Genomic DNA, 13,269 nt, shown 5'->3' with positions numbered 1-13,269 from the left:
TTGTTATTTATAGTGCTTGATATGAACTGTGTTGTATGGAAAGAACTTCAGGTGTTTGTTTTTATGTGTATATGTGCCTCGTGCTTTAATCTCTCTCAGTCATGGAAAGATTTACTCGGTGATGTCAGAATGGGAGGAGCTTGCGGACCCTTTTAGAATAAGGGGGCGGGGAAGACGCTTTGACTGACAGGTGATGCATCTAATCAGCCGATTAGAGGCCGAAGCACGTCAGCGCCACCCGAGGAATATCTGCTTTAACAACGTTAAGAGTATCAGATTAAGTGTTAAGGAGGAAAGTTTAACCTTGTTCTTTCTGGGCTGTGAAGCGCGTAAACTGTCTTTTGATCCTGTAGGGGTGAACGGGGCCAAAAACACAAATTAAGGGCATAACGCGGTCACTGATGCAGCAGAAACCTCTGAAAGCGGATAAAAAGGCAACAGTGCGTTACTATGAAAAACAATATTTTTATATTTTCCAACAACATGTGATGTTTACCCATGCTAAGGTGTTATTTGCATGTTGCTATGCAGATTTGAAGAATCGTTCATGTCGGAAGCACAACAGTTACACAGCACAGGTTAGCATTTAGTGTAAGGTGTTTGATCAGATCACTAATTCTAACTATGAGCACTAGTAATGGTGATGCTTGACTTTGCAAGAGCAACATACTACAAAATCACCATAGTTTAGCAGTTTACATGTGTGACGCATCTTACTGCACATTATGCAATTGGCCGCTAGTAATTGCGTTGGTTTTAATGAGTAAAAGGTTGAAGGGTTAATTTAATTTGATTGCATTAAACTGGCTGGCATTTTTAGGTCTCTTCCCAACAGGGGTCCCGTGATCAACATGTGCATTTGTCCCGAGAGAAAAGTGATGATGTTTCTGGCTGGATGCAAGAATCTAAGAGAATCGATGCCAAATTCCAACATGAGCCTCCATATGGTTGTACAGGTAAACTGCACACAGTTGCACGTTCACTGGGTCGACGGAGGGGTCTAATGCGCTAATCTACAGATTACTAAAAGATGTCAGGAGAACGGGGAGAACAACACTGCGGGATAAACGCATGTAAGTCACTCTGAACAGGATCGATCCATTTTTGGATACCTACCCGCCTCCTGCCATGTCATGCAAAAGTTCAGTTGAGGCCAAATATTGTTTAAAAGGTGCAGGTTTTTCCTTGTATTTTATTATTACACCCTCACAAAGTTACCAAACAGTTTCTGGACCCCACTGACTTCCATAGCATTTTTTTTTTTTCTCCATATTTTGAAAGTGGGCACCAACAACTATTTAGTTTACCTCATATTCTGGAATAAAATAAAAGAACCTCATACAGGTTTGGAAAAAACTTATATTTTGGCCAAACTAGCCCCTTAAAAGTAGTCTTATTTTACATTGAGTGGGTCTCCTAATGGGGGAAGACATCTTGAGAATACATGAGCTGGAAACTTCTCACTTTATCCCTGTAAAAATGACTACTAATACTAAGATTTGTCATTCACGCAATGGCATTAGTAACCAAAACTGCCACTAGGTGTCAGTGTAAGCTATATCGCTAACTGTCCGTAAGTATTTGCATTCGTTTCAGTTAATCTTGTTTACAGGTCATGTTTGCATATCTGTGAAGACTTTTAACGTCACCATTTAAGGACCCCATTAAATCAGAATTGGATTTTTGTAGATTTTGGTCTAATTTCGTTAGCTTTGAGGCTAGTATTCATATGCTAACATGCTCATAATAGTTGGCGCAATTGCACAGTGCATTTGTTTGGGCACACAAATGATTTGTTTAATGAAATCAGTCCCATTCTACAAATTAGCAATAGCATGTAGCAAGTCATGCTAATGGCTGGGATTTAAAACGAAAGCTATTAGCTATATATAAACAACCCAAAAACTACAATTGTAAAGCAGATTAATTGGGCCCTAAGGCCATTCACACTAAGAATGATAGCAGTGAAGATAACAGCAATGATAACTATATTAGCATCCACACCAACTGTCCATAATGCCCTGTTTATTACATCATGCTTCAGTTAAAAAAGGGGATGGATTCTAATTAGCTGTCAATGTTTTTTTCATTCAAAAGTTTTGAAGTTGATTCCAACAACATTGTTGTAGACGATTATGTTTGTGGTTTAGAATGATTTTTATTGTTATTGTTAGTAATTAGGCCTTTATTTTGGTGAAACTTGGGATTCACCAAGCCAATTTTGCTAATGATCATGCATATAAAGAGCAAAGCTTGTTGTCATGGTTATGACCTGAATTGCATAAAATGCTTTCCGTTTACAAAACATTGTATACAACAGCCAACTTTCTGCCTCTTGTCTTTCTCCTTGCTTCCCCCCGGTGAGCTGACACAGCTCCTCTATGTTAGCTGCTTTGCGTCTAATAGGATCAGAGGGCTTTACGTTGTCATCTGATAAACCTAATCCTCTTGATAGCTGCGCTGCACCTTCTGAGCCAATTTGTACTCAATTAGTGTAATGAGGAAACAAGCGCGGAGCTTCAGGAAATACATCAGCGTGATCGAATAATTGCACTGTCTCTTGCCCAATCCCATCAAAAATCAAACCGAGAACTCTAATTGTTGACAAGAGGTGACCTCTCTCCCAAAAAAACTCTGTGACCAACACCAATAGTCGTGGTTTCCAAATGGTTGGCCCAATAGTCTAGTCAGTGGTCCCCAACTGGTTGGACCACTGGTCTAATCGGTGGTTCCCAACTGGTTGGACCAGTAGTCTAGTTGTGGTTCTCAACTGATTGGACCAATAATCTAGTTGGTGGTTCTCAAGTGGTTGATCCAATAATTTAGTCGGTGGTTGTCAGCTGGTTGGACCACTGGTCTAGTTAGTGGTTTCCAACTGGTTGGACCAGTAGTCTAGTTTTGGTTCCCAACTAGTAAGACCAATAGTCTAATCCAGTGTTTCACAACCACTTGTCAGGTGTGCCGTGGAGAATTATCAAGAACTTCCTAACTCTATTATATTTCGTTATTATCATTTTAAATCAGTGCTATTGGTCATCGTTATGTCTGTTTGTGGTTTTTACAAATATTTAACCAATGAAAAGCATTAAAAAGAGCTTGTGACTAAACCTCGTAACGCCAATGGAACCCCAAATTGTCAGTAAAACCTCATAACTCCACCTCGCTTCCATTCAGAATGAAGTGCCTCAATGCGCAGTTTGAAGACAGATGTCTACTTCTTTGCAAAGCCAGGGTAAATAAAGAACTGATCTTTGAAAAGGCTAACAATTTTGTGTCTTTGAAGAGCAGAGAAAAGTCTTAGCATTTGCCAGCTAGTTGAAGCCAATACGTTTTAAATATCCTGTGCATAGCGGTTCTTTTACAGTATGAGATTTTAGCCAAAATTATTAAGCAACAAGAAAAACTAAATGCCCATATTGCTACAATAAACTTTCTAACCTGTAAATTGACAAAAACATAATGTGATTAATTTACTGCCTTAGATGCGGATGTTCTAATGACAGACAAAACACATACCTCCATAGTCGGTGGTTCTCAACTGGTTGGACTACTAGACTAGTCAGTGGTTCCCAACTGGTTGGACCAACATTTTAGTCGGTCGTTCCCAACTGGTTGGACCAACATTTTAGTTGGTGGTTCCCAACTGGTTGGACCAACAATCTAGTTGGAGGTTCCCAACCAGCTGGACCAATAATCTAGTTGGCGGTTCTCAGCTGAAACTGAAAAGGAAAGGAAGGAAAGGACGTGACGTGAGGCCAAGTATGGTGACCTGTACTCGGAATTTGTGCTCTGCATTTAACCCATCCAAGTGCATACACACAGAGCAGTGAGTAGTGAACAAACATGCACACGTACACCCGGAGCAGTGGGCAGCCATATTGCTATCGCTGCGGCGCCCGGGGAGCAGTTGGGGGATTGGTGCCTTGCTCAAGGGACACACCTCAGTCGTGGTATTGAGGGTGGAGAGAGCGCTGGTTATTCACTCCCTCCACCTTCAATCCCTGCCGGACCTGGGACTCAAACCTGGGACTCGAACCTGCAACCTAGTGTAGTCAGTGGTTCCCATCGTGTTGGACAACTAGTCTAGTCGGTGGTTCCCAACTGGTTGAACTACTTGTCTAGTCGATGGTTCTCAACTGGTTGGACCAATAGTCTAGTCAGTGGTTCCCAACTAGTTGGACCAATAATCTAGTCATGGTTCCCAAATGGTTGGTCCACTAGTCTAGTCTGTGGTTCTTGGTTGTGGCTAGAATGAATACAGCTTTGACTGGAAACTAACAATGAAATGAATTGTTTTACCTATTAGATTCTGTTTTATTAACGTCTACATCTACCCCAACCCTAAACTTACTATAATACAAAAACAGTATTATTGTTGTACAGGATGACAAAAATAACGTTAGATTGATGTGCGCATACCCAGTAGTCAGAGCTGTATCCCTTCTAACCTTAACTAATTGGACCAATAGTCCAGTCAGTGGTTCCCAACTGGTTGGACCAACAATCTAGTCGGTGGTTCCCAAGTGGTTGCACCGATAGTCAGTCAAGTGGTTCTCAATTCCAGTTCTGAGATTCCACTGCTCTGCACATTTTGTATGTCTTCCTTATGTAACACACCTGATTTAGATCATCAGCTTGTTAGGAGGGAGATCCATGAACAGAACCAAGATCGTCAGATACAAGCGACATACAAAATGTGCAGAGCAGTGGTACCCCAAGACAGGAATTGAGAACCACTGGTGCAGTGGTACAGTAAACCACAAATGTTTACTGTACAAAATTGAATTCTGACATATTTGTTTTCCTAGCCTTTGTCAAGGTCAGACAATGGACGCATTGCCTCCAAATATATGGGAAGACAGATAATGATAAGTAGGACGATCAGAGGACGTATAGAAGGATAGATTCCCATTCCTTTCTAGGAACTCCCATTGTCCTCAAATGCCTCATGTGCCAACGGGGATCTCATGCACGTGAGATGCAGCTGTACGATGAAACTCCAAGCTTTCCAGGTATTTCCTACTTCCAACCTTGTCCTTTGAGGATTGGCTCTGGCTCACGAGACTTAGACATCTATCTGGCAACATGTACGTAAACATATGGTTAAAGCTAATCTGTTCCTGGAGGTATTTCGTGTTGGCTGGTATTGGCCACTTGTACTGGCTTTAACATTTGGCTGAGCCAAGGTATTGTAGACTTCAGTGAGATTGTTTGGAAGATAATTTTTTTATTCTTCATGTCTTGTCTTACTTCTGTGCACTAACACTGACCCTAAACAAATGCAGTAGGTGAGCTTCTTTAAAGTATCTTAAGACTTCACTGAGGTCAGAGGAAATCTTCAGTGTCTTTAGCCTCATTGGAGGTGTCGCTGATCAACCTCCATTAGTCCATCAAAGACTTCTCCCACTGAGTCCAATATACAAAAATGTGTATTTCTATTGTATATTTAAAAGAAATTACAGTTTGCACTGTATTTGACACAAATATAGAAGAGAAATAAGCCAACATAATTTAATGTTGACATTCTGTGACGTAATTTACTACAGTCATGTTGGTGGACGCAGTAAGATCGTTTACGTAGATTAATTTGAACGTGAGCGAGTTAATCTTGTTCCGAGGTCATATCTCTTAATAAGCATCGATCACTCATGAGTTTGCCTGGGTTAACTCTGTAATGAGTTGTTAAACGAGCCTGTGCTCATGTCGTTTACTTTAATTAGTCAGCTAATTATTCCGCAGGTGATAGTATTGAGTATTTACTGTAATACCTTCTGTGAAGTGCACAGTTCATGCCAACATGTGTCATCTTTCAATATGCCAACATGTGTCATCTTGTCAATATACAATAATATAGTGTGTGTGTATATATATATATATATATATATATATATACACACACACATGTACTGCAATTTTTATTTATATAAATTACAATTTATAATTAATTGTAAATTGTATTCATATTTTTAAGGCTAATAACTTTCTTTTTGTAGACATATTTTCATGTATTTATGTCGAAAGATGTTTTACTTTTAATAGTACAGGCATGAGTGAAAACTTTCAGTTCATCCTTTTGTCTCTAAAACAATTGAATTTTGAAAGAGGAAGGAGAAACGGCTTCATTAGTGTCGCCCTCCTCCTGTGGGTTGAATTCAAGCTCCATTTAGAGCAATTACTTGAGCAGAAACCGTCTGTCAATCATTCTTAAGGGGGAAGAGTCCCAATTAATGAGCTCCTGTAATCCCTTGCTATTATTTCCCTTCTGAAGAGACACACGTACGCACACACCAGCTCTCTGTCCAGCGGAATCCACTGGAGAACTTCTGTGCATTCGTATATGTTTTTATGTTTTAAGTGAGTGCGGTCGAGGTCGGTCAGGGAGTACAGTAGCAGACGGAGGCGTGCTCATCACCCGCATGTGACCCGCTGCAGGGAGAAACAGGTGGATGCGGGTCAGACTGGAGACGGAAAGCGCACGGAGCATCTTGTGTCAGAGGTACGTCCCATACTGCAATCACTCTGTCCTGGGGAAACTTTCTTCCAAAACACATTTAGAGAGTTTTAGATATTTGTATTTGAATTATTTGACACTGGGGTTTTGATAATATACATGATACACACATACTGCATATTAAAATCTATATGATTGCTGTAATATGAAAATATGCTATTATATGCATGTTCATGTAGATATAGTAAATATAAATAGTTGTAAATAATTATAATATTTAATATTTTTATAATACACTTAAATAAATATATATTTTACAAATGATTGTTTATTTTCAGATTTAACAATTTAAAACATTTTTATATAAACTCAATTTTGGATTGGTTTACAGGTTTAGATATTGTAATTTGAATCTGAATTATATATTAGGCTTTACTGAGTTGTCAGATTTTCAAGATTTATAAATATTAATGCTATGTTAATGTTTATATTAATGTCTATATGTCATATGCCTAGATAATCTGATTTTCTGTGAATGCAGACATTATATTGTGTGTTATATGCTGTGATATTTGTTAATTTACATTATCTTTAAATGTAAAGCAGAAAAAATAAGAGTAACAGTGCTTAGTTTATCTTGTTTAGCCTATTAAACTATGAATATTTATAGATATGAGACCTCAATAAGCCACTCATAAAGTAATGTTAATTACGAAATTGATCTGAAATGCATTATTTTGCACACTTGTTGATTTTAGACTCTTTTTGGACCCATATTGTATGTTCTTATATGCAGGGATATGAATTTATTACATATAGATTTGGAAAACGATTTATTTATTTATTACAGTTTTTACAATATCTGTAAAAATAAAGTTGGAGGCAAAAAAAACAAAACAAACAAACAAAAAAACAAAAAACAAAGTGTAAATAGAAGAACTTATTTGAACTTGCTTAGCCAAACTATTAATACAAGGAGAATAGCTTATTTATTCAAACTATAAATAGTCATAGAAGTAACCTCATTAAGCCATTTATAAACAAATATTAATGAATAAATTGGCTTCTAATGGATTATTTAGTGCACTTGTTGACTTCAGTCTCTTTTCGTTGTCTCCAACTAAAACCAGTCCGTTTTGGATTCCTCCATCAGATCAAGATCAAGTGACTTTATAAGTTGGACGGCCTCATCCCAGCATTCGAATGCATTTGTCACTGGACACCATGAACATGGTGGATGACAGCTGTCTTTCGCCCAGTAACTTCCATGAGATGGTCAAAGCAGGGGGTGCGGCGGCGGTGGGTGCCCGTGTCCACAGCATAGATGTCATCTTGGGCTTCAACAAAGACCAGGATCCGTTGCTCAACCCTGGAGGCAATGTGGTAACACACAAAGTTGGAGGGGAGAGTCTTGGAGAACTAGGGAAGCATGACCAGCGGGTACAACCCTACGGACACCTGCCAACCCTCAGGGATGGATCGGAACAACCAGCGTTTCACGGTGAGTCCTTCATGGCCTCTAACTAACCTCCTGTGATGGTTATTTAGTACATTGAGAGACACCGTTTCTAAAACCCAGAGACCGATTCAGACCAAGTTCTTATGCTGATCCCTCCTGTCGATTGTAAGGTGACAGTGGCAGTTTGCCAGGGCAGTAAGATCAAGCATCACCTTAAGAGACCCAAATGAAAGTCTGACGCTTCTTTTACGCAACTTACAAAACCAATGGCACAGTTACCTAGATGTATCCTGTTACCATGCCATGCATGGTTTCCATTAATGCAATGGATTGTAGAAAGACTGGCACTCCTAGAGAATCATTGTTTTGCTTAGAAGTTGTTCTTTCATAATGTTTTAGAATTCAAAGTTGCCTAGATGTTTCAGATAAGATAATTTGGTCTTGGAAGAATATTGAGAAATAGTTGACTTCTCAGACTCTGGTTGGCAAGAATTGGGACATCTACTTGTTGAGGATTTAAACTTGAGAAACTTGCAATTATGAAAAGATCTTTTTTTTATGAGATGTTTTTTGGTGGTGGTGATATGCCAGGCTGAAAAAAAAAAAAAAAAAAAAAGTCTTTACAAGGCCCTTTCAAACCTGAAAATAATTTGGCAATGGGGCTCATCCCTGGTTTTCATCCCCTTGTGGAATTCCCATAATCATCTTCTATCTTAGACAAGATTGCACAACTGTGCATGTCGACATAATCATTTTTCCATTCTGTGCCAATTTCTTTTCCCGTTAGGCTCATAATCCATCATGCTTCTTAGTCCTGTGATGAGAGAATCTCTCGCATGACCCGGAGTTGACTTGTCTGTTATCGTGACTCAAAAGGGACAAGATCCTTTTGAACGGTTTGAGCCTTTAAGATCGATTGTCCTCATTTGACGCCAGTTGCCAGCAAGTCTGAGCGTTTTTATTGGGCTGTCTTGAATCTGACAGGCGGTGTGCTGATCCTTGAACCAGGATTGACCTCCTACTATTGTGCGAGTTCAGTCTATTGCTTGTTAATGATGCTAGCTCTGCTAACCCAGAACGCTTACTCCTGCCTGGTAATTAAACCGTGTACTTCTGGGTTGTTTTCAAGCTTTGTAGTCAGTGTTTTAAGTGTTATCCATTCAAGCTAACCTAAGTTAAGATATTATGCATTTTATTTCAACTATGGAATAGTATTCAAGCAGTCAGAAAATCTATGTTCATTAGCATACATTTTTGCCAAAGTGTGAACTTACCGTGTGCTGATTGCAAGGACAGTCACCCCAGGAAGCTTAAATCTGCAGTTAAGTGTCCTCAAGGACACAGTAATGATAAGGGTTCACTTCACAGTCCAGTTCATTGGTTGATCTTATCTGGGATTGAACCTGCAGCATCTGAGTTACAAATAGAACCTGCAGACATTTTATTACTAATAAAAGAAAGCTGACAAATAAAAGTTCTGTGCTATTATTGGTGTTCAATGCATTTAACATTTTAAAACACATTTTATGCCAATTTTCAGCACTGAAAGTGTGTAAAAATGTCTGCAGATTCCTTCTTAGGGGCATATCTGTGATTTGCTAGCATCATGCTCTACTAGTCGAGTTACCTGGTTCTATTGCCAATTTAATGTTAACAGCTTACTATTTGACTTGCATGTACACAGCATTGCAGCTATTGTTAATGTTCACTTGTTTAGTCAGCATGTGTTCTGAGCTTGTTTACAGTTGGACAGCACCAAATTAAACAATATGTCAGCTACATCTTGTGAGTGCAGTACACAAATCCACTTGCCCGATAACCAGTATTTTACTGGAATTAACTGAATTAGCTTGCCAACTGTCAGCAGGTCTTTCAAGTTCACTAAGGTAGAGCTTTTCCTAGAAACATAACCTTATGTTGTGGACTTTGGGTAGAATCAAACGAAGCCCTTAGGTAGATTAACGCCTGGTCTACAGGGAAACCATCAGGGGAATTAACAGGCTACATCTGTTTCTGCTTGGATTATAGGATGGGAAACCCTCAGTGAAAGCCATGCCTACCACTACTGCTCTAGTCCAAGCTTGTGTATTACAAGAGCTTTTGGCCAGAAAAGCTGGGATTAGATTCTCAGTTTTGGAAATACCATATCAATACTGAATTTACACGTAGTCAACATTCGTAAATAACAGGGAATATATTAGTCATCTTGTTACTGCCTACTTGTGTGGTGTCAGTAGTCAAGAATCAGGACTAGGACTTGTTCAGCCCCCAAAAGAACTTTGTACATGTGAATATGGCTCTTAACCAGGGTTGCCCAAAATTGGTCCTGGAAGGCCTGTGTCCTGCACAGTTTATTTCCAACCCCAATTAGACACACCTGAACCAACTAATCAAGCTCTTACTAGGCATGCTAGACACTTCCCGGCAGATGTGTTGAGGCAAGTTGCAGCTAAACTCTGCAGGTCACTGGCCCTCCAGGACCGAGTTTGGGCACCCCTGCTCTTAACCCCAGGTTGCTCCAGTGGGATTGCAATCTTGCAATATATTCATAGCGGAATTCTGTTATGACATTATGTAAGAGTCTGTCTAAAGTGGATTCTCAAGTTATATCTTTTGTTCTTATGTCACCTGTGGCTTTAGACACTGACATATTCTCCAACAAGTGTGACGGGGACTTGGGTGACCTGCGGAAGTCCATCGAGAGTGACAGCAAGTCTCCGGACTCTGCCGATGGGGAGCAACCCAAGAAAAAGCACCGCCGCAACCGCACCACCTTCACTACCTACCAGCTCCACGAGCTTGAGCGAGCCTTCGAAAAGTCCCACTACCCTGACGTTTACAGTCGAGAGGAGCTGGCCATGAAAGTCAACCTCCCTGAAGTTCGAGTGCAGGTGTGTTTCATTCTCTTTTTATTCTCAGTTTCAGTGGAGATCCTACTTTGATGATAAAACCAGTTTCCAGTGTATGCTGTGTTTGGGAAACCTGGTTGCTCAACCACATTAGTTGACCACCTTACATAAGAACCAGCTTTTCTTGCAAGACCACTTTGCCTAAGCAGGTTGAGACCAAGCAACACTAACCAGCATTTCAGCTGACCTCAGCTGGTCTTTTCAGTAGGGATCATCCTCCATGACTTAAATCCAACTTTGGTTATTTCCCAGTAAGTTTGGGAAACAAAGAGTATTATTTCACAGATTCTTTTTTGTGAAACACCATTCTACTGGCTTAGGATTGCCCTAACAGATTGATTATTTGAGGTGTATGTATTTGCCCAGGTTTGGTTCCAGAATCGCAGAGCCAAATGGAGGCGACAGGAGAAAATAGACGCCAGCACTATGAAGCTACATGACTCCCCCATGCTCTCCTTCAACCGCCCGCCAATGCACCCCACCGTGGGGCCCATGAACAACTCACTGCCCCTTGACCCTTGGCTGCCCTCCCCTCTATCCAGTGCCACTCCAGTGCACAGCATCCCAGGGTTCATGGGTCCTACACAAGGACTGCAAGCGGGCTATGCCAGTCATGGTTTTCTCAGTCCACCCCAAACAATGGCCCAAAGCATGCAGCCTATGGCACCGCCTCCATACCAGTGCCCTCCTCCCTTCACTGACAAATACCCTCTGGAGGACGTAGACCAGCGCAGTTCAAGCATTGCCGCTCTGAGGATGAAAGCTAAGGAACACATCCAGTCCATGGACAAAACCTGGCAACCCATGTGCTAAAACATCTTTGACTACAGGCCTTCATATTTCTTGGTTAATAATCGGTACTGAAGGCTACTCAAGAATGATGTTTCTTGTCTATTCCCAGGCCAGAAAATGTTGAGGCAGAAAAATGAGTTGTGTGCCATTTTATTTATTTTTTCGCAACTGGATATAACAACTGCTGAGTCTGGATGAAGAAAAAAAATGTTTGGCATGTTCCATATATATATGTATATATATATATATATTCATAAGGCACACATTGACATGTTTGTCTTTTACTGTCCCAACATGGTTTTGGAGAGGTTTCTAAAACCAGGTTTCTATAAGAGTTACTGAAATGTGAATATGAGGGTGTGTTTGCATCACATGACCTCTGTCTGCAAATTCACACTTCCTCCTGAAGGACTGGTCCAGATGTTTTGGGTTGAAACAAGATAAACATGGTCAGTGGTTAGAAAAGACCTCTTACACAGGCAGCTGATTTCATCAAAACCCCCCAAAGGCAACGGACAGAAATGATTGGTTCTGGGGGAAAAGTTTGTATGCCTCAGTGTTCATTAGAGGTAAATGCTTATTGGCAGACCCATCTCCTGTACGTGCAGAGGAGCAGAAGGGGAAAATATCTGCATTCAACCCATCACGACTCACCCTTTGTTTGGGCCAGTTGATCCGAGTCTGATCTTTTTGTTTCAGCTTCTTTAGAGGGAAAGAGATCAGAGACTGTCATTCTAAGACACCAATCGAAATCAAAAGGTTTTTTTTTTTAAGATAAAACACCATCATTGTGCTTTAAGTGTCATTTTATGATGACTCAAAGAATTAACCTTCTAAACAGACCTGGCTTCAAAGGACCAATGTCAAGTCCCACAAACACGCAAGTGGGATTCGCTGCTTATTTTTAAAAGGAAACTCACTCAGTTCATGTTGCCAGAGTTTTTCTAGCAATAAATAATGTGTAGTTGTGGAATTAACCTAGATATTGACTCCTGTCAGGAAAAGTATTAAACTTTCAGGATGATTGCATTATTCATTTGAACAAACTATGCTTACTAATAATGTTTTAAGATTAGCTGTGTAAGGATGTCAAGGATGAAGAGTTTGTAGATGTTATGAATACATACAGTTGATTAAACTGTATAAGTCAGTTGTTTTTATGTTGACTGTAGCTTCCCACAGTTCTGTTATGGGGCCCTTTGGGCCAAACATTAGTTTACAAACTGAATCTATGACGTTTAGATGACTTGCACAGTTTGAACAACTGAAAAGCCAAAGTTAGACAGCAATATGACAATCATGGGTAATTGCTATGAGTGTGTATGTGTGTATGATGTTATTTTTTTGTCTGGTTTCTATGTTTGTAATGTGTCCTAGATGTTTTCACGATTACCTTTGAATCAAGCAGAGCAACGAATGTCCACAATCGTTCTTAAGAATAAACAAATATAGTTTCTCAGAGATTTGCTGTCGACTTCTTGTCTCTGGTTGAACTATAGGAAAGACTGTCTATTTCACAGCCCCCTCCTGTCTCTGTTTCTCCTGACCCATGGCGCCGAGCCAGCCCGTTAGGAAGATGAGGTTCCAGTCAATCAGCCTGGCCCGGGAGGGGGCATTGGCCCCAGGGTTCGCTGTTCCCTAATTGCCTCCTGACGCTG

The 13,269-nt window shown here is 40.3% G+C and overlaps 1 protein-coding gene across 2 annotated transcripts; it reads left to right on the top strand.

Moving 5' to 3' along the window:
• Positions 1 to 297: 297 nt before the first annotated feature.
• On the top strand, positions 298 to 13,010 carry rx1 (retinal homeobox gene 1). 2 transcript variants are annotated; one of them, XM_051095018.1, is made up of 7 exons: positions 298 to 440; positions 532 to 578; positions 821 to 956; positions 6,356 to 6,496; positions 7,582 to 7,952; positions 10,551 to 10,801; positions 11,186 to 13,010. In XM_051095018.1, exons 5-7 carry the CDS (start codon positions 7,655 to 7,657, stop codon positions 11,630 to 11,632), a joined length of 996 nt encoding a protein of 331 aa, XP_050950975.1. In that variant the 5' UTR covers positions 298 to 440; positions 532 to 578; positions 821 to 956; positions 6,356 to 6,496; positions 7,582 to 7,654; the 3' UTR covers positions 11,633 to 13,010. The 2 variants fall into 2 exon arrangements, with proteins under 2 accessions (XP_050950975.1, XP_050950976.1); XM_051095019.1 differs by lacking the exons at positions 298 to 440; positions 532 to 578; positions 821 to 956 and having other exon boundaries at positions 6,221 to 6,496; positions 7,605 to 7,952.
• The last annotated feature ends 259 nt before the right edge of the window (positions 13,011 to 13,269 follow it).

Source organism: Labeo rohita, chromosome 22, assembly GCF_022985175.1.
Source record: "Labeo rohita strain BAU-BD-2019 chromosome 22, IGBB_LRoh.1.0, whole genome shotgun sequence".
NCBI classification, from domain to species: domain Eukaryota; kingdom Metazoa; phylum Chordata; class Actinopteri; order Cypriniformes; family Cyprinidae; genus Labeo; species Labeo rohita.
Note: the sequence above shows the minus strand (reverse complement) of the source record. Positions and strands in the feature narration are given on the sequence as shown.